At 41.7% G+C, this 21,767-nt stretch overlaps 2 protein-coding genes and 1 long non-coding RNA gene across 4 annotated transcripts in view; 2 read left to right on the top strand and 1 right to left on the bottom strand.

Moving 5' to 3' along the window:
- The window catches only part of LOC308597894, a 208,707-nt gene extending 195,941 nt beyond the window's left edge, over positions 1-12,766 (top strand). The window contains exon 2 of the long non-coding RNA XR_014013261.1: positions 10,717-12,766. This is a non-coding gene — a long non-coding RNA (uncharacterized lncRNA). The remainder of the gene's footprint in view (positions 1-10,716) is intronic.
- On the top strand, positions 1,856-6,582 carry TMEM252 (transmembrane protein 252). The gene is made up of 2 exons (XM_081213939.1): positions 1,856-2,965; positions 5,332-6,582. The coding sequence occupies exons 1-2, from the start codon at positions 2,688-2,690 to the stop codon at positions 5,600-5,602; spliced, it is 549 nt and encodes a 182-aa protein (XP_081070065.1). The 5' UTR covers positions 1,856-2,687; the 3' UTR covers positions 5,603-6,582.
- PGM5 (phosphoglucomutase 5) overlaps positions 8,821-21,767 on the bottom strand; it is a 168,434-nt gene continuing 155,487 nt past the window's right edge. For both annotated transcript variants that reach the window (XM_081213736.1, XM_081213735.1), the window contains exon 11: positions 8,821-12,749. In XM_081213736.1, coding sequence (XP_081069862.1) covers positions 12,660-12,749 — 90 coding nt within the window. In that variant the 3' untranslated portion in view covers positions 8,821-12,659. The remainder of the gene's footprint in view (positions 12,750-21,767) is intronic.

The following is a 21,767-nucleotide window of genomic DNA, read 5'->3' as shown; positions in this document are numbered from 1 at the left end:
TGCAGTGCAAACACACGGCAGGAGTCCCAGATTGGCTCTGCGAGTGCATTTGCAACACATTGACCTGCCTGCCACCCACCCCCCACTTCCTGAAAGCAACAGTGACACACCTCCTGGAAAACTTTCATGGTAGCTCTGCCCACCTGGTGAGCTGCTTCTGCATGGCCATTTTCAGAGAGGGTTACTTAGCCCTTCCACATCCATTGATTCTTTCCAGAATCCTCCCCTCAAGACTTTCCACCCCAGCTGAGCTTATTTTACAGTGCCAAGGGGGGAGTGACACTGCAGTGGGATCCCAGCAACCAGGCTGGGTCTGGTCTATTCTGATCTATTCCTCAAACCTGGTGACCAAGCAAGCAGGAACTTGAGCAGGAGCAATATCTAGCTGGCATGGAAACAGGACCCACAGCGGAAGCATATTGATGCTGGCGGGGCACCAAAGCCAAGCTGAGGGAGAAGCCAACAGCAGGAAATAGACTAGAAACCAGAGCCAAGTAATCCTGACCAACACAGAAAAAGCTATTACAATATCTCCCACTCCTTACAGAAGAGGCCAAGGGATTTATGTCTCAACAACTTGGCCCTCCTTTGTCAGGTTACAATGTATGCCTGGTTCCTCTCTGGCTTTTCTCTTGAGTGGACCCCTGAGGGTGAAGCCTACTGGCAGCTGGGTCTGGGTTTCCCACTACCATCTCTGCTCCTGGGCCTCAAGGGTAATGGGAGAGTCTTGGGTCAAGGCAGGGGCTGAGGCAGTGTGTGAGAATGCTAGCAAAACTGAGTAGCTCTTCAAAATCCTGTACTGTGCAAGGGTTTTCCAGAGGGTTCCACATCTCCTCCTTCCTAGGGTCATTTCTAGTGCTCCATTTCTCCTGCAACCCATCCTCAACCTGAGCTCCATGTTTTGCAGGCAGCATATGGGCTTTAATACTGCCCCACCCATTTGCCGTCTGGCCCAGAGCTCCTCTCCTGAGTTTCCTTTGCCTTCCCAATGGCTCATCTCCCAGGCTATTATTATTATTATTATTATTATTATTATTATTATTATTATTATTATTATTATACCGCCTATACCCAAAGGTCTCAGGGAGATTCAATTACCTCATCAGGAAACTGGCTGGGCTTATATTTTAACATTTGCTGGATCCAGGGGTTCAGGAGGCTTGATTAAATTCTAGCACTTACTGGACCCAGGAATTTAGGGGAGTCTGGCACCTGCAAACTCATAACAATATAATAGCTGCAGCTATTTAACAAATTAGGTTATTACTGTTTAGTTGCTGTGTCATGTTTTGTTTTTATTGACGTTCATGCTGCAAAGGAACCGTGGCTTCAATTCTGACTCTACAGATTTGAGGACTTTCATCCACTCGCGTCACTGAAGGTTCAGCTCTCCTGAATATATTTACTGCTGTTGTTGGGCAACTGGTACATTCCATTCTCCTTGTCAAGTTCATAGGGGCAGACCCTGCATCACAAATGACAACAGTGAAGTTGGCACAAGTAGAACTGGAACGAGGTTGATTTATAATGAGTTTTATGGTGTGACTGTTTGTTGGGTGGTATCTTTTCACTCAGTGGCCTTGATGCCTTTGTGCATTCCTTCCTGTGTGCTTCCCAGGTAGCGTGTGCAATAATGGCCACAGGAACAAGATCCCACTTCCAACATTTTTATCAACTGCCTTAGGAGCAAGCTCTACTGGGAAATCATCAAGAGGCTACAGGCTTTGAATTCAGCTGTGGGTGCCTCCAGACTGCCACTATTTTGCAGGAGTGTTTCAAGCAAGTACTGTACTGTGAATTTTGGTTTGTATAATCAAAGGGGATTTAAGTGCTCAGTTGCATAGGCATAGCCGGGGAGGGGGGCAGGGGACAGCTGCCCCCTAAAATAAAATAAATAAATAAAAATATTTAACTAACAGCTCGGTTCTACCCCTCCCCTTCAACATCAAGCCTGGCTACGGCCATGTTCGGTTGCCCTTGTGCAACAAATCCACTTTAGAAATGAAATGGACTTTGGGACACTTTGGAAAGTGATGTGGCAATGCATTGAAAAATATGGGATGAATGAACGAGCAAATGAAGAGAGCTGCTCATTGTTGTATAACCTCCCTGAAAACAAATCAAAACAAATGCTCAATAAAGACCGGGTATAGTATGACCTCTGTGTAAGCTCTGCATACAAAGATCAGGATGAATGCTCCATAAGTAGAGTTGTTTAGAGGAGCTCAGTGTCTTCCTTTAGCTAAAATGTGACCAAACTGCTAGCAAATTACAACTGTGGAATGAATACTAGCAGGATTATACGCACCCTTTGCTGGTAATATGTGTTAAAAGTTTCCTGCACTTAAGGCACAGATAGGACACTAACAAATTGTTTGGTTTGGCCCAAGGAGTCTTCCATTTCTGTTCCAGTCACTGGCCATTAGCATCCTAGGCAGGAAAGGTTTGTGAGTTTATGCTGGCAGCAGAAGAGTACAGGAAGCATTTATTGTCAGTTCCTGAGCAGTGTTTTGATTATAAATTAATCTCTTGAGATATTACGGCAGCTGCAAATGGTTAATGAGTATCATAATACTACCTGCTTCTTTTCCTTGTCCAAAGGCCAGTTGGGTCCCTGAGCCTATAAAACTCTGAAGGAGCGCTGGAGCAGACCTACCCAACACTTGAAACTGAGGCAATCTGCAAAGATGTCCAAGAACATCTTCTCATTTCTCCGCTTGCTTGTGCTCTTGCTGGGCTTTGCCTTCATCTCCCTAGGAGCCTATTGCTTCTCAACAAGTGCCTCTGCTTGCAAGTGCAATAGTTTGCCTATTGCCTACTTCCTATTACCCTTGGGTTTCTTTTTTCTCATCTCTGGGATTTTCTGGAGCACTTATCATGAAGCCAGTAAGCACAAGGGCTTATTCCACAGCCTTATGCATGGAAGTCCCAGACTTCAAGAGACTCAGATTAGTACCATAGACAGGTATGTTCCATGTATTGCATTCCAACGATTGGCCTTTGATTCCTTTCCACTTCTCATGAAATACACTGCCTATGGCATACTCCTCTTCAGTTTGCTTTGTTAAACTTATCTGGTCCTTGACCTTCTTCTTTCCGTGTTATGTTCAATTATATCATTGAGTAGTTCACTGTTTCTTATTATGTAGCCCATCCTACATGATTGTGTCTTCATCATTTGCACTGGTTCTTGTCCCGACCCACCAATATTTCTTCTTTGGCTTCCCTTTCTATCTAACCCACCTTACACATGCTTTTCCAATGTCACATTTCAAATGTTTCCAGACTAGTTTCCATTCTTCTATTTTTCACATGTCATATATATGTTTCATATGTTTTTATATAAAAATTGTGTTTGAGAGGTAAGCTTACACCTCCTGCCATCAGGCATTTCTTCTTTAAAAATGTCAATTTTGCTATGTATGTTCTGCTTTTAGTTTTTAGCTTGTATCTACCGTCCTCTGTTATCTGGATTCCTGGTTACTTAATTCTTTTGCATTTACTCAAAACACACACATACACACACTGCAACAAGTAGTTTTCTACTTGCCATTTAAAAATCTTTATTTTATTGTCATTTATTTTTAGGCTGCAAAACTGAATTCTTAAGTATGTTCTGCAGCTTTCCTTCTGTCTCTGCTATTACTGCCATATGCACCAAATTCATTTCCTTCTCATTACTTTGAACCCTGAGTCTGCTAGCGCAGTATTTTATTAATTGTATATCTACAAGTCTTTCCTTCCTATATCTTCCTATATAAGTGTATATAGATGGCAATATGAAGTGACTCCATGGGCTATAGTGTCTGGAATATTTGCCACCACATATAGTGCTCTGTTATGCAAAGGAGTGCTGGTATGTAGGAAGACCAAATCCTGTTCTCTGCACAGACCAAAATTACTGGATGGCTGTGGCTGGGTGGTTTAGCTAGCTAGAGATTGTTATGAGCAACACATTGTGCTCCTTGGGGAAAGGGTAGCATGTGCTCGCTTAGTCTCTCTAGATCAGAAACATGCTTCACTGCATGGAGTTGAGCTCTTTGTTTTAGTGGTGTTCAACAAAGCTAAAGTTGCTCACTTTTATCTGCTCAAGCTGCTTTTGAGATTTCTGGGTAAGAGTCTCTGCCATTCCTAGAGTGAAGACCGATGCACTTAATTAAGTTGGCCTCCAGCCTGGCAGAGTTTGTTAGTGGGTCATGGATACAAATGTCACTTCCTGTTCTGTTGTGGTAACGGGACCATAAACAATAGGCAAAGCAGAAGCTCTATAAAAAGGACGTGGCACATGCCATGGTCTAGATAACCATGAAGATTGAACACTTCAAAAGAGCTTGCACCCTGCACTGCAAAATAAATCACCCTGCAGAAATAAGCTTGGGCAGAATGTGCATTTTCTGTTCACAAAGAGGGGCAGAAGAAAGGGACATATCAACTGAGCAAATGTAAGGATCACCATTCCTTGGTCGAGTTTTATCACATTGTCATAAGAATATATTATTACTGGACACCCCAATCTTTGCAGTTCACGAGATTCCATGTGTATTGCCACTTAACCAGGGTTTTTGTTTCCTTCTTAAAATTAAGGCACATATTTACTGCCTAAAGTCGTCAACGGAGGGGGTGCAGAACATTACATTTCAAGCTTGAGTCCAGACCAGAGGCCAGCCTGGCTCTCTGGTCTCTCAGTGCAGCTTCTCCCAGCCAACATGCATGGAGTTCTCCCCACTGTCTGCTTCTTATTTCCAGAAATCATTAGACCTGTCACCCTGGGTTTCAAAAGCTGCCTGCAAAAGGCACGTATTCCTGTGCTGCCTGTAACCCTGGCAATCCCGGTTTCAAAGATTCAAGGATCTTCCCTTGAAAGCCATCATCACTGTTGTTTCTTCAACAATCCAGCCCCAGAGAGCCATTTCCAGGCTGGCCTCTGGAGGAAGGGAGTTGGGTATATTCAGGAATTTATCAGTTTGCTCAGATTCTAACCCTTTATTGAATCTAGGGGTTTGGGAGGTGGTCCCCCCCACAACTGCTAACATATCAGAGCTCTGAAGGCCTACAACACAAAACTTCCCACCCAATTCCTTCCTCCTCAGCCCCCACTCCTCTTCACTTACTTTAGATCCTTTTGGTGCCTGACTGAGGTTCTTGAAAATGGTGGTGAGGGGTCCTACCTGTCTAGATTTTGAGTAGAACAGAGAATGTGGTGAGCAAATATGGGCCGCAGGTGGTTGCAGACTATTCTTTTTATAAACAGTGAATAGAGACTGTCAGGATTTCAAGACAGAACCATTTTAAGCAGTGTGTGGTTTTTTGTCTCGGCTGTTTTTTGTGCAGGCCTGACTTCTACCCACCATCATACGAAGATAGCACTGATCCCGAAAAGCAGACTTTTGCACTGCCCATCTGCCCCCAGGAGCAAGTCAAGGACATGTACAACATACCTCCACCTCTTTACACAGAGAGCAGCCTGGAATTCCTGGAGGAAGCCAGCCCTCAGGAACAGCGGCCGCCTTCGTATGAAGTCTCCGTGGGGCAGGCTGCAGAACATAACTTGACCACGCGTGAAGAGCCTTGCTGCACATCCGTGTCACAGGCCAGCTGCTGAGGGAACAGCCTGCCAGAGGACGTGAGGCCGAGATAAGCCATGCCTGCTATTTTGGGAGAGTGGCTGGGGTTAATGCACAGGAAGCAAAGTGTAGTCGAAGTGAAGAGAGGCAAGCACTGTTCTATGCAATGGGGTGAAGACAGTAACTGCAGTAACTGACAGAAAGCCTGGGTAAAGTTGCTAAAGTTTTGAAGAATGTTGCTGAGTCCAGTCCAGTATTGCTGGCTAGCTGCAATAACTGGGTATGTTTGTTTACATTGTTGTAGCTTTATTCTGCCTATGCTAGGGTCAGGCCTTGCTGTCATTTCCTATCCTGTAAAGATCAACAACAGTAGCAGGAGGAAGTGCCCGTCAGAGGGAGGGGCCTTCTCAAAGGAATGACAAAAGAAACCCCCAGGCAAAGCACTGTTGAATGAGGCATACACTCTCTCTCTCTCTCTCTCACACACACACACACAGAGAGAGAGAGAGAGAGAGAGAGAGAGAGAGAGAGAGAGAGAGAAGCTCTGCTGCTGCTTTGGGGAAAGGGCATTTGTATGAAGAAGTCAACCAGCAGTTTCCAATTATGCAATTTTCCTACACCCGTTTATCCAGTGCAACTGCCTCTCAGAAATGGGGGAGGCGGCAGAGGGGCTCCCTAAACAGAGTTGACAGCACATGGATTTAAATGGCCAGTTGGAGAATGAAGGCCATGGACATTTGCACTGTGAGAGAAATTGCATTCATGCACCCTAGGTCCATATGCAGTATTTTAAATCACATTTCTTTTTTTTTTGTATCTCCTGTGGAGTTTTGACATCAACTTAATAGAAAATAATCATTGCTAACTTTGGAGGATGATCAATAATCCACAGTTAGCTTTTGTTATTTTACCATGATGTACTGTTACTGAGGTAACTGGTTTACATAATGTTTAATATTGCATTGCATTTTTGTTTTTCTTACAATAAATTTTGTACTTGAAAACTCTTCAAAGAAAAGTGGCATTTGTTTGATTGTTGCAAACAATAATTTGCTCTGTCTCATGGACAGCCAAAAACCACGAGACAATGATTGAAAAAGTAGTCCAAAATATTTATTTCTGCACGGAAGTTTAAATTTACTATCCAAAGTACAGTGGTGCCCCGCAAGACGAATGCCTCACAAGACGAAAAACCCGCTAGACGAAAGGGTTTTCCGTTTTTCGATGCGCTTCGCAAGACGAATTTCCCTATGGGCTTGCTTCGCAAAACGAAAAAGTCTTGCGATTTTCCCCCTCCCCCCTTTTTCTAAGCCGATAATAGCCTTTTAGCCGCTAAGCCTTTAATAGCCGCTAAACCGCTAATAGTGCTAATCCGCTAATAGGGTTGCTTTGCAAGACGAAAAAACCGCTAGACGAAGAGACTTGCGGAACGGATAAATTTCGTCTTGCGAGGCACCACTGTACGTACACAAAATAAAATAAAAAATCCTTCCTGTAGCACCTTAAAGACCAACTAAGTTAGTTCTTGGTATAAGCTTTCGTGTGCATGCACACTTCTTCAGATACACACTGTACGTACACAGTTCCTCTTACACCATTTCCTTATAAGGCACTTAACCCTGTGATTGCTCTAAAGTTACTACAGTGGGAAGCATGCATACTAGATACCATTTTAGACAAAGGAGCTTCCTCATGGTCTGCTAGAATTTTATTGCAGGATTAGATTTCACCTCCAGTTACCAACCACATTCCTTCTGAGCATGCTCAGTAAGTCGAAACCTTATATGGTACGATTATTTATAATTCTACTTCATGACGAAAGGAAGTTTAGCAGAATAAAGAAATTCTGAAAAAGCCCTTTAGTGGAATGTCTTCATAGGCATTCCTGCATCTTCCTGCATCTTCTTTCATCTTACCACTATGCAAGAGTTCCAGCCCTTCCAACCCTCTTCCAAAACTACATGCATCAAGGCAAAATGTCCAGGGAACCAATAGCTTGTCAATGTTTCAAAAAATTCCCAAGCAGAATAATGCAGGTAGAATTCTTACTTTGGAGGCTTTCCCTTGAGTTCCAACTACTAGGTCCCTAGTTCAAGGAGTACAAATTAATAAATAGGTTTGTAAGACTGTAAAAACTTGACAAAAATAGTCTATGGCTAGCAGCTGATAGACTGTGCAATAATAACCTTAAAAAAACCCTGATGTACATGGAAATGCAAACCTAGGACTCATCCAGGCTTCCTTTTGTGCCGCTTTTCTAGGCACAAGTCCGGCCTTTAAAGCTCTGTGTTGGAGTGTTGGTATATTTTGGTCCTGCCACTTTCCCCGGGAAAACCTACGTTTTACCGCTGAATTGGAACAAGCAGCAAATAGCGGTTCCGCTTATAAGAGCAAACCCGTGCCTGGAAGGCGTGATGAAAAGGAAGTTGGATGAGCCTGCAGGGTGTAATACAAAAGGTCCCTGGCTCAGTGGGACAGCAAATGGTTTGGATGCATGAGCCCCAAGTCGCCAGCGCAGGAGCTCTGCATCTGTGTGCTCTTAAGCACAGGGCTATTTTTTTAAAGTGCCCCTTTGCCACTTACTATGGGGCTTTAAGTTAGCAGTGTTTACACAGACTCAGTGTAATAATGCTGGGCTAGAAGGACAAGAATCTGCTTCAATAGAAGGCAGTTTGCCATGTTCCTAGATTCATCTCATAAGTTCCTATAGCAGTGAGCAGTCAGGTTATCCTTATGACAGCACTGTAAATTAAGAGTGAAAGCAACTTAGTAAACACAATGCTCCAGAAATCCATGAGCAAATCCCCCAAACCTCTTACACCATATGAACATTTAAATTCATTCTCACACTAGGAAGCAGCTAAAATGTGATATTGAGCAGACCTGTTGTCCATTGCCCAGGCCTGATGGGTCCAGTAGAAGCTATGGCTTTAGCAGTGAAGCTGCTCAGACTGGGAGCTTATATAGGAGCTGGAGGCTCTACTCCACCTTTCTTGTCTTTTAGCCAGGCCCTGATCCAAGCAAGTGTCTCCATGTGCTTCACTTTCCTCCTAAGCAACTAAGCTAGGCATGGTGATGGCTCTGAAGTTCCTGTCTGGCTCACTATCCCCTCTGCTCCTGCGGCACTTGGGAGATGGGTGTGTGTGTCTGAGTCGATATATAGAGGGCCATTGTTACAGCACAGCAAATAAACAACTTGCTACAGAATGATGAGCTATGGATGTACAGGTACTATATAGACAGGAACCATAACACATTTTTAGATTTACAAAAAAAGATGTTTAATAAGACTGCAATAAAACACTGTGCTTTTAGAAGTGAGAAAACAATCAGTGCTTCATTTACTTAGGCACAGCTAAAAACCCCTGTGCTGCATTAGGCCAAGCTGTGTCTTATTATCAGCAATTTCATGCAAGGCAAAAATATGGTATTTCACTTTATTCAATGTCATAGTAAGTTTTGACAAATATCAGAATAAACCAAATCCCTTTCTGAAAGCACAAGATCACTCAGATTGCACTAAAAAGGAACATTTGGCAATTGCAATTAATGTTACTAGGCTACTAAAATATCACAAAGTCATCTCAACAAATGACAAGCAATGAAAAGCATTCAAAGAAGTCACAAAGGAGTTCTTATCATTTCAGTGTCGTGTGCCAAGGCTGGAGCCTTCATGTTCTTCCGTGGCCACAAGAACCATTTGGTGTGCCCAAACATTCTTTCCTCTGCTGCATCTGTTCCATGATATGTCATGCTATGACCCTCTGATAAAGCATGTGGTCCGCTTTCAGACAGCTAAGTGAATTAGAGAAGTGCCTGAACTAAGTTCCGGAGAGTTCTTGCTGAAAAAGCCCTGCTTAGAACTATGCATCACTTCCTTCATTTCATTTTGTGCTGGCATTTAAGGGAATCACATAAGCATGAAACATGAGGATGTTGTACCAGGACTTCAACATTTCGCTAATGTATCTTATCTGCCCAGAATTGTTCTTCCCCTAATCTGAGAGGATTAACCCCACCATATTTCCAATATCTGAGGGCATATGACCCCTTTAAAAAGTTAGTTTTCGCAAGTTCAAAACAGTATGTTGGAAAAGTCTCTGAGTGTTCAGCTATTATGCACTTCTATAACCAGAGAGTACAATGGTACCTCAGGTAACAAACACTTTGGGTTACAGACTCAGCTAACCCAGAAGTAGTACCTCGGGTTAAGAACTTTGCCTCAGCATGAGAACAGAAATCGTGCGCCACCGGTGTGGTGGTGGTGAGAGGCCCAATTAGCTAAAGTGGTACCTCAGGCTAAGAATGGTTTCAGGTTAAGAATGGACCTCCGGAACGAATTAAGTTTGTAAGCAGAGGTACCACTGTAATGCCAATTTAGTCCCAGAACTCTGTTAAATCAGCATGTGATAACTGAACACTCCAGGCAGAGACAGTCTTTTGAATGTGCAGCATGGCTTTTTAAAGGGATCCCATGACTCTTCCAGCGTAGTAAAGTCAAACTCTGCCAATTACTCAAACGCAAAGAAGTGGAACACAAATTCATCTTGGGAGACAGTATCCGAATATTTTGAATCCAATTTATAATAGCTCATTTATTTAAAAGGGGGTGGGGAGGGAGCGTGCCAGCAGTCTTTTCAAAATGTGTAAAATCTAATGACAGACAAGGGTCTCTGCCAAGACAGCTGCAGTGGCTAAATACTAAAGAAGGAGGCCTCCTTCAGGATTGTTTAGTAACCGTAACATAGTTGGTATATCCTTTGAAAGAAGGGAGGTTGGGAAGGGGGCTGGGTGGGAAAGGGGAACTTTCATTCATGAAAGAGTTGGATGGATGTCTATTTTCTTCCTTCACATTTTAAATTCAAAAGTCTCAATTGCACAAACTGTGTATGAGTATAGTAGATGCCAGGTTTCAAATAGTGTATAAAACAGTGCTTGTTATTCATGATAAATCAGGGAAATAAAGTACAGTGGTACCTCGGGTTACATACGCTTCAGGTTACAGACGCTTCAGGTTACAGACTCCGCTAACCCAGAAATAATACCTTGGGTTAAGAACTTTGCTTCAGGATGAGAACAGAAATCGTGTGGCGGCGGCAGCAACGGGAGGCCCCATTAGCTAAAGTGGTCTTCAGGTTAAGAACAGTTTCAGGTTAAGAACAGACCTCCGGAATGAATTAAGTACATAACCAAAGGTACCATTGTATCTGCTTAAAGCTGCAATACTATAGAATCATAGAATCATAGAGTTGGAATAGAGCACAAGGGCCATCGAGTCCAACGCCCTGCCAAGCAGGAAACACCATCAGAGCACTCCTGACATATGGTTGTCAAGCCTCTGCTTAAAGACCTCCAAAGTAGGAGACTCCACCACACTCCTTGGCAGCAAATTCCACTGTCGAACAGCTCTTACTGTCAGGAAGTTCTTCCTAATGTTTAGGTGGAATCTTCTTTCTTGTAGTTTGGATCCATTGCTCCGTGTCCGCTTCTCTGGAGCAGCAGAAAACCTTTCTCCCTCCTCTTTGTGACATCCTTTTATATATTTGAACATGGCTATCATATCACCCCTTAACCTCCTCTTCTCCAGGCTAAACATGCCCAGCTCCCTTAGCCGTTCCTCATAAGGCATCGTTTCCAGGCCTTTGACCATTTTGGTTGCCCTCCTCTGGACACGTTCCAGTTTGTCAGTGTCCTTCTTGAACTGTGGTGCCCAGAACTGGACACAGTACTCCAGGTGAGGTCTGACCAGAGCAGAATACAGTGGCACTATTACTTCCCTTGATCTAGATGCTATACTCCTATTGATGCAGCCCAGAATTGCATTGGCTTTTTTAGCTGCCGCGTCACACTGTTGGCTCATGTCAAGTTTATGGTCAACCAAGACTCCTAGATCCTTTTCACATGTACTGCTCTCAAGCCAGGTGTCACCCATCTTGTATTTGTGCCTCTCATTTTTTTTTTGCCCAAGTGCAATACTTTACATTTCTCCCTGTTAAAGTTCATCTTGTTTGTTTTGGCCCAGTTCTCTAATCTGTCAAGGTCGATTTGAAGTGTGATCCTGTCCTCTGGGGTGTTAGCCACCCCTCCCAGTTTGGTGTCATCTGCAAATTTGATCAGGATGCCCTTGAGTCCATCATCCAAGTCGTTGATAAAGATGATGAATAAGACCGGGCCCAAGACAGAACCCTGTGGCACCCCACTAATCACTCTTCTCCAGGATGAAGAGGAACCATTGATGAGCACCCTTTGGGTTCGGTCAGTCAGCCAGTTACAAATCCACTGAGTGGTAGCATAGTCAAGACCACATTTTACCAGCTTCTTTACAAGAATATCATGGGGCACCTTGTCAAATGCCTTGCTGAAATCAAGGTAGGCTACATCCACTGCGTTCCCTTCATCTACCAGGCTTGTAATTCTGTCATACTTACACAGCCCTAAGGATACATGCAGAGGGTTGGGCTACACATGTAAGGATTAGAACACCCCCATGTGCAGCTCCTGCATATATGGCACTGCTTTCACACATTCATTGACACACTGCTTTGTGTGGTGCATCTTGGGCACTGAAAGTCACCTCTCAGCAGCTGAGTCTTCCAGTCACTGCAGTGACCGACAGCCTTGTTTCTAGTTCAAAATAGTGAACTGCCCCTTCCCAAACTGTGTTTGGAAAACAACTCCTTTTGCTTCTGAGCCTTTTCAAAGCATGACAGAACATTTCCATACTTACCATGAGTACTTTCTTTTTGAATTAAAGCTGAGGATTCTCAAAAGGCTAGATTGCAGAGTGTGCAGCCTGCTCCTGCTTTGCAAATGCAGAGCACGAGATTTTTCTGCCACACTGGCATTTTGCAATAACTGAGTCTTAATATAAAATGAACTTTTCTCTTTGGTTATTTATGTGTACAATAAGATGCTGAAGCCATAGCACAGAAGCAAATGCACTGCTGTCTTAGTGATCAGCACTGAATTTTGCTCCCTCCCACCTCCCTCAAACCCTTCGAATAATATAAGGCAAAAAAATGAATATGATTTGACAAGTCTTCTTTCTCCCTTCCCCTCTCAATTTTGGCCCGGGGTTAGCGATCTTTCCTTGGTTCAGGTGATGACGGTAGGACCCTTACGACCTGTCCTCTCATGAATCTGGGATATTTTCAGCGCAATTGCTATGAGAGGACTCAGTACAGCCTAAAGAAAAAAAGGAAGACATAATAATGAATTTACACTTTTAAAAAGCCTTTCTGTTAATATATTTTTAAATCAGTGGTGGCTCATATGCTAACACTGCAATCCAAATCCTCATTGCAATGCAATGGTGTGTGTGAGTTGGGCTTCCACCCACACTGTTGCTCGCCACCGGAGGATTTTTCTGTTCCACTAGGGTGCTCTGGGTGGACTGAGCTAGCCTGGGACCTGCAGATGCAGAGCCAGCCTCCCTACCATCCTGTGACAGCATCAGGTCTGATTTGGGCTGATTGCTACTCTAGCTGCAGGCTGGCACAGCAAGTGCTTGCAGTTCCCAAGTCAGCCAGCCGGGCTGTGCATACAACATGGGCCTATCAGTTTGGATTACAGCATAAAAGAGCAGGAAGTTCATGGACATACAAAGTGTGTTTACATAAAATTACAGTAACACACAGCTCCACAAGGGCAGACGTGCATTTGTAATGCCAAATATTACAAATTTCCCCTACCAGATAAAGAGTCCATTTACTCCATCACACTTGCAAGTTACCTAGGATTCAATCCTATATCCGCATAGGATTGTTGGTGAAAAGCAAATGCATTTCCTTCTCTTGAGTTTGTCGTTAATGTATGCATTACTTTAAACCACATGAGGGCACTGTTTGCCTAGCAATCTAGCCAGTACTTGCGTACTTGGCCCTTGTGGTCTCTTCCAACTCTATGATTCTATGATTCTATGTATAATATTGGCCAGAGACACTCCATTTTGTCAAAAATCAGAAGCGGGCAGCTTACACACCGGCCTACACACAACTGTGAAGAATATCATGAAAAGTGGAAGTGCTACAGTAAGTTTATATTTTAATTTATGGTGTTTTATGTGGCAATTGCTTCAGGGTGGTTTGTTCATAAATGAAAGGACTCATAACTGAAATGAACTTCAAAAGAAATACATGGCTAAAGTGTTTCAAGTATCAATTTCATATGGCACTGACTTATGGCTCCTTATGGAAACCTTTCAAACCAAGTTTTATCGTTCCCTACTAGAGATCCTTTCATAGAATCATAGAATCATAGAGTTGGAAGAGACCACAAGGGCCATCGAGTCCAACCCCCTGTCAAGCAGGAAACACCATCAGAGCTCTCGTGACATATGGTTGTCAAGCCTCTGCTTAAAAACCTCCAAAGCAGGAGACTCCACCACACTCCTTGGCAGCAAATTCCACTGTCAAACAGCTCTTACTGTCAGGAAGTTCTTCCTAATGTTTAGGTGGAATCTTCTTTCTTGTAGTTTCGATCCATTGCTCCGTGTCCGCTTCTCTGGAGCAGCAGAAAACAACCTTTCTCCCTCCTCTATGTGACATCCTTTTATATATTTGAACATGGCTATCATATCACCCCTTAACCTCCTCTTCTCCAGGCTAAACATGCCCAGCTCCCTTAGCCGTTCCTCATAAGGCATCGTTTCCAGGCCTTTGACCATTTTGGTTGCCCTCATCTGGACACGTTCCAGTTTGTCAGTGTCCTTCTTGTACTGTAGTGCCCAGAACTGGACACAGTACTCCAGGTGAGGTCTGACCAGAGCAGAATACAGTGGCACTATTGCTTCCCTTGATCTAGATGCTATACTCATAATCTTGATAGACGCTGAGCTCCAAAAAAATACAACGCTTTGTATTTGCTTCCTTAGGCACTGTGGTCTTTGTAATGTGAGAACTAAAAACACTTGGGACTAACAAACGCCTATGCAGCTCTCTCAACTATATCAGGGGCCCCATAAAATCCCAAGAAGGGGTGGATATCTGGTGGGCATTTGGACCCAAAGGATCAGGAATGCCGTCTTAACTATGTACTCCTTGGGAGGGAAATCATAGGGAGAGATTGCTTGCTGTGTAAATATTGTTGCATATGGAATGTAAAGACACCCCATTCCAGGGCGGGTAGCACTTTAAAATTGGGGTGCTCAGCTGCAAGTAGAACCCTTGCAAATGAATGCCTTGGGCAGCCCATTCAGGCAGCAAACTTACAGGCTTCAGGATGTCTATCCAGGCACCATAAGGAATGCTGTGGGAAAGCTAGTATGTTTTTATAGCACTGACATTTTATTAAAGAAAATCCTCTTAGTCTATTAATTGTATACATTCTAGTTTATTACATTTGTAGAAATGTGCTTATATTAAAAAAAAACGGTTCTAAAGAGAATATCATACGTTGTTTTTAGATACACACACACAAGTACTGAGGAAGACGCCATCTTGCTTCCAGTGTGGGAGAGAAGGGACTGCAGAAGTGGTCGCCTTTCTTTCTCCCCTCTTGCTTTTCATCAAAGATGACACAAACTGCCACAGTTCTTCCAACCTTTTGTAAAAAATGTTTTTAATATAAAACCCAAACCCACTACCTGATTACCATATTGGTCTGCCACGCTCCTAGCACTGTTTGCCCCATGCTCCTGGCTACATACTGGATTTTTGTAAGGTCGCGAATATAAGCCTCACTTTAACTTTTCACGGATGGAATTTGGAAAAAAAGTGTGGCTTATATTTGGGCCAATACGGTAATTGTGGGTAATTAAATAACTGACTAAACAAAGTCCAAATCTTTAGTAAGGTAGCAACATATCCAAACAAAGTGTTTCTGGGGAAACAACTTTTATCAACACATGCTCTGTTGGTTTTACTGGACGGTGCATCTATTTAGACCATGAATATATTTTACAGTTTGTAAATTAATACTGAAAAAGTCAAAGTACAATAATATACAGCTAAAAATAGTTCAGCTAGAGATTCAAAGATACCTGCTAATCACTTTATTATTCTGTTCTCCTTTACATCAAGATCAAATCAGGCCCAGTGTGACACAACTAAATTTAGCATAGTCATGGTTTGGCTTGATAAAGACATATAATGAAATTATGACAGTGCATTCAAGTCCAAGGTCCTGTTCATACCTCAATTGTGGCTAGTAAATGACCGTGGGACATGGAGGGGCTCAGTCTCCACTATTTAGCAGGCTCCAGACTTGTAGCTTTCAATCCATTATAAAGAGACCTTTCAAACTTACATATAGAATCACGACCAAAATCTAGCGCAGAATGAGATACAGTCATGAACAGAGTTCAGTGGTGTTAATGATGCTTGTGCTGGACTATAGCCTAGGACTACAGATTTGCTGAAAAATGAGCAAGAGACTTATTTTCAAAGTAACACAAAAATTATTGAAAAGCAACGAAACTACTCAATTAACTGAGGTTCTACCCCCCCCAAGGAGAAACCTGCCCCCCATGTCCTCTTTTGGGGGGTATATTTCCCCAGCATTTCCCCAAAGAAGCTCAACAAACGGGGGTGGGGGTGGGGTGTGTTGATCTCTTTAGAAAAGCTCGACGTTTTGGCTGCTCCCCCAATATATATCACAGTTCTTAATCGGCCACATATGGTTGGTAAACCTTTAAACAAGAAGTCAGATCCAATCTAGCAGAAGCTAGAGTCAGAGCTATTGATACAGGAACAAAGATTAATTCTGTGTCAGATAGGGTTACACTCCACAGGACCTAACTCTGACCATGGGTGTGTGAATGATGGTTGTGTGCAGGTGGGTCTTTGCCTCGCTTAGGTTGGTAAATCAACTCCATTAATTCCTACAGAGCACATTTCATCCTGTAGTAACTCCCTTATGCCTCCTCCCTTACAAAATCCTGGCAGATGGGAAAAGTCTTTCTTCTTAGAATCGCCTTCATCCTATAACTAGTTTTAATAGCAGGGGAAGATGCTTTTATGTCACTGTGATGTGTCAATTTTATTCATTGTTTTGATTTCTGGTGTTGTTTTCATAGATTTTGCTTTCTAGACTGTTTTGTATTTTGCTATTCTTTGCAGCTTAGTTTTTGTTTTGTTAGCTGAAGTTTTAATGTTTTATTCCTATTTTTAAAATCCTTTATTACCTTCCAGCAACTCAGGACCTTCAGACCTGTACATCACAGTCTGAACAAAGCTTTTTTATAATAATAATAATAATAGTAATAATAATGATGATGATGATGATGTTTTAGTCTTTTAACAATATTGGGAGTCTCCTTGGACAAGTAAAGAAAGACAGAGCATTTGTGTTTATTTTTTAAAATAAAAATGAACACAAAAATAAATAATTGATGAAACTGGATTGCAGAGTTGTTGTGATGGCCAACAGCTTAGATGGCTATAAAAGGGGATTCACTAGATCCATGGAGAACAAAATTATCAGTGCATGCTCCACTTGCAATGGCCAGAAAATTCAAAAACAAAACCCAAGGCTATTGAAATCATTACACATCCATTCATGGTTTTAATTTAAGCTACACTAATTCTGTCTATTTCCAACATAGACTGAATTTTATCTTTAGTGAGTTTCACAACTATTTTTGAGATTTGCTTGCTACACAGATAACACAATTACCTTTGCATTTTGACCAGGTTTCATTTATCTCAGAGAATGATTATTTCCCCTCTTTTGATGGAAGTGAACTTGTGCACACTTTATTGATGAAACCATTAAAACTAATAATTCCATAATGTGCTAGAAAGGATCAGTGTTCCCACTGTCATTGATAAACTAGTATAATTTGTCTTTCTTTTTAAACTGCTGCTTAAGCAAGTAAGAGGTAATGGGAAAAAGGGCGATGTAAGGAAGCTACACTTTAGAATTAAAGCAAATTAATCCAGAATTCTGAATGCAACGCAGTATCTGGCTGTTTCTACCAAATGCCACAGAGACTGTATATTTCAGCTTTATTAACTGTATCTGAATACAGTTAAGAGTGCTACTCTGTAGAAGCTTCATAATAGTCTTTGTACATAATTTAAATTTACAGGAAAGTGTTCTATAGTCTCTGAAATTCTTGGCAGAGTTAAATATTTAGGGAAACTGAGGTCTCTAGACATTTAATGTAAAGCAATAGCTCTAGAATTTAGAAAAACCTAACAGATCAGACCTTTCAAATAGGAGACTTGAAGGCATTCTACGTAATGTTCACAAAATGTAGACAGCATGTTTTTTGATAAGACTACCTTTTTATTTTTTGAAAAACATAAACTGGGGGTGGTGCTGTGCATTTAAACAGAGTAATTACATAGGAATTTGTAAAGTGGCATAGAGATATAGGGCTATGGGAAAACGTGCTGCTTGAATTTCTACATGCAAGGTGCTACATTAAAGGCACAGGAGAAGGGCCATTTAACAGAGCTGGAAACTCTTGTAGTGTGTAGACCTTAGAATGAGTCTCTGTTGGATATAGGTCTTGAAAGAAGAAACAAGCATAGTTGTTAACCTAAGTAAGATAGAGATAAAACAGGACACCATAAAATCAAAACTATCTCACTGTCTCATTTTTCACTTTCTATCTCCTGTTAATCCTGCTTTCATCAATTAACATGGAAATGTCCTTTAACTGGCCCAGCCTCTTAAACAAGAGTTCTTTCCCTAGTCTTAATTAGATGGGTCAAAATGTCTCAAATATTTCAGTGTTTCACATTGGCAGAACATTTCCTATTGTTTTCTTGTTCATCTCACAGTACTTTGGAAAATACATCATTTGAAAAAGAATTGACTCTGTTGCCAGAGGTTTGTTAGACAGGAAATATGTCCAGATTTGTGTGTGTGTTTTACAGGCTGCAAAGTTATCACAAATGCACTACAGGTCTCCTCAGGTATGTCTGGAGTGAAAAGCAGTAGTTAGTCCTGTCTCTTCCCATGATGCATTTCCATTTGAGTTAAATGGTGTCCACACTGAAAACAATTCTACTTAGCAGCACTACCAACATGTTTAAAGTTATGACAATTTACTGTTTTAGCAAAACCTGCACCAAGCAGAGTCAAGGTCAGGGTGGTGCAGCAGCAATTATGTGTAGTCAGTTATATTACTTGCATATGTAGTCCCTCTAGATCAGGATAACTAATCTGTGACCCTCCAGTGTTGCTGGACTACAACTTCCATCATCTAGGAATGCAGGCTAGGGATGGCGGGGGCTGGGAGCCCAACAATTTGGCTGGGAGCCACAGTTTGTGAATTGGGAGAATGATGACTTAAATTCTTTTGGTGCTGGGTTCCATTCTGCTGTCCTCCTTTTGCCAGAGCAGAAGGTGCATGTGGGAGAATGGGCCTCAGCTGCACTGAACCACCATCACTGTTCATTCATACGGTCTGCTAGCAACTAGGGTGGCCAAGTGAAAAAGAGGAAAGGGCTCCATTGTGAATTGGCAATTTCTGAAAGTACAGCAAAAACAAAAGCAAAAACAATTAAAAACACATCCAATATTTCCATATCTTTACCTTTCATTTACTTGTTTCATCGACCTCCTCACACCTCCCTTTTTTGTATTCTAGTTCAATTAACTATTTCAGCAAATCCTTTCCATCTTTCTCAATTTTTGTTCTATAAATTATCTTAACACAATCTAACCTTAAATTTTCCACTTTGGTCCATTAACAATCTATAGCCATGCCCATAGTTATACACCAGGAGTCACAATGTTATTCTCTAAAATTTACAGTGTCTGGAACACTTAGCCTTTAGATATCAAGCCGCAGTGGTGTTATATGGTGATATATATCATAAACCATAGACATATGGTGATTTATGTTTGTAGAAAACAAACTGCAGTTTGATATCTAAAGGTTCCAGGCACTGTAAATTTTAGAGAATAACATTGTGACTCCAGTGTCCTGGTGCAAAGGACGATTTTCCAGTTCACAGCAGACACTTAAAGAAGAGCTCCCTTCCGCTGGGGATGCTTAAGAAATTAGAGTTCTCTGAATTTCAGGGTGAAACTGACCTAATCTGTGTATTAGAATATAAAGATCCTTTGGATTTTACTTCTCTGAATTTTGTGATGCAGTTCTCAATAGAAAAAAAAGGATACCATAATGCAAATATGTTTAGCAATGTGCATATTGAGATAAAATATGTATTTAAATGTTTATTTTGTGATAGAAAACATACTTAAATACAAATTTTCATGTTGGTTTATTGTTTTTATATAAAGCACTGGCTTAGTGAGCAAAAAGAATCAACTTTCGACCTGCTTCACGCTCCGGGCTCCTCTCTCTTTTTAATGCTGCCGCCTCCCTTGCCTCTCTATGGACTCATTCATACTGTTCTCCAATGTGGATAGTTTTGTGTACCGTCATGAATTCTCCATTGTCTACATTATGTTCTCCTTTAAATCACTTTCCCCTCCCCCCAATCCAGATTTTCTCGTATCAGATATATTCCAAAAAGGGTTTGTGATAAAATCTGGATGGAGGGAGGGGAAAGTGTGGGAGGCAGCAATTTGAAAGAAAAGGTCCTATGTGCAGCAGATAATTAACCTGCTTTCTTTTAACACAGTTTCTTTCAGTAATCAGCATTCTATGATAACTAGCATTTTTATAGTTTTTTAAAGCATCTGATCGATTTCTTAGTATCTACATTAAGAGCAAAGGTGTAAATCATGATAGCTATTCTGCAGATAAGGATAAACCCAAATTTCAGGTGCTACACTGCCCTCTCATCGCCTGAGAAGGGTATTCTTGTAAAGTTTCTCACCAGTTGACAAAACTGTAAAGCAAGTATGATCTTGCAGATGTTGGCTGCACTCTGCTGAAATGCTCCCTCCTCTTTAGAACAGAGCAGATTTTGTTTATAAATACAAGAGGACTCTCAAAGCTGCTTCACATTTCTTCCTTACAAGGAATACAGAACTTGCTTGGACTTTGGTATTCATGTTTCCCAACTGTAATATTATTGTGGCGAATCACTGGGATGCATTAGCTAAGTAATTCTGCAGACAAATTGGCTTGACAGAAAGTTATTTTAAAAATGTTGAATTTTAATTTAGATTTGCATGCTAGCAAAGAGTAATAGAAAGGAGAAGCAGCTAAGCTTCTCATCAGCACATAAATCTTGACATATTTGTAGTTCCTTCCTTTCTACCATGGAAACATGTCACAAATGAAGACGCTAATTAACATCAACTTGTGTAAAGTGCACATAGATGTAATTTTTCATGACTTAAGTTGTATAGGCAAAAAGCAAATGTTTGTAATAGTAAAGGTTTTTGTCTGTAGGCCTAAAATCTTTTACAGCATACCAGTACAAACTTTCTTAGTTTCTATTCAGGAAATAGGGAAAGAAGCAGAAGAAATTAGCTCCAATTAGCCAGTGATGTACAACCTGATCTCAACCATGTTGATTATAAGGATAAGTAAGGATAATTTATTTAAATAGATTTAAAGGATAATTTATTTAAATAAACCCAAAGTGTACTCATTAATGGTTCCTCATCATCCTGGCAAAAAGTGACAAGTGGGGTGTTGCAGGGTATTGTCCTGGGACTGTTGCTGTTCAACATTATAAATGACTTGGATGAAGAAATTGAGGGGCTGCTCATCAAATTTGCAGATGACACCAAACTGGGAGGGGTAGCTATTGCTGCAGAAGACAGAATCAGAATTCAAAATAACCTCAACAGATTGGAGAACTGGGCCCAAGTTAACAAAACGAATTTCAGTAGGGACAAATGTAAGGTTCTGCATTTAGGCAGGAAGAGATCTTTCAAGTCATTAGCTCCCACTCAGAGAATATCAATCAAACAACCCTGACTACAGGCAACCCCCATTTATGTGGGGGTTACTTTCCAAGCCACTGCACATTTAACTGAAATCACGTATTTGAAACACCATTGAAAATGCCTGCACACACACCGTATTGCCCCCGCCTCCACCCTGCCCCTTTTTGGGTCACTTCCAGGTTTGGCGCAATGTGCTTATGCACAATTGCGCACATATTGAACATGCATAAATGCTTGTATTAGCAAGCCAAAGCTACGTAGTGCACACTATTCACCTTGCTTTCCATTTACTAGCTGGGCATTGTCCTCTTTTGAGTGGGTCTCCTTTTCATTTATTATATGCATAAATTTTTTTTGCATCACTAGGCCTTTTGGTTGAACTTTGAAAGCTACAGGGAACCAGGCAGAGGGCCTTCTCGGTAGTGGCGCCCGCCCTGT

This window comes from Podarcis bocagei (assembly GCF_964188305.1).
Source record: "Podarcis bocagei genome assembly, chromosome: 11".
Classification (NCBI taxonomy): Eukaryota; Metazoa; Chordata; class Lepidosauria; order Squamata; family Lacertidae; genus Podarcis; species Podarcis bocagei.
This window is presented reverse-complemented; position numbering and strand designations above follow the sequence as displayed.

Excerpts from the sequence above, each read along its gene's own strand:
- TMEM252 (XM_081213939.1), top strand. The coding sequence starts at position 2,688 with ATGTCCAAGAACATCTTCTCATTTCTCCGCTTGCTTGTGCTCTTGCTG. Across the intron at positions 2,966-5,331 it reads CAGATTAGTACCATAGACAG|GCCTGACTTCTACCCACCAT; the intron begins GTATGTTCCATG and ends TTTTTTGTGCAG.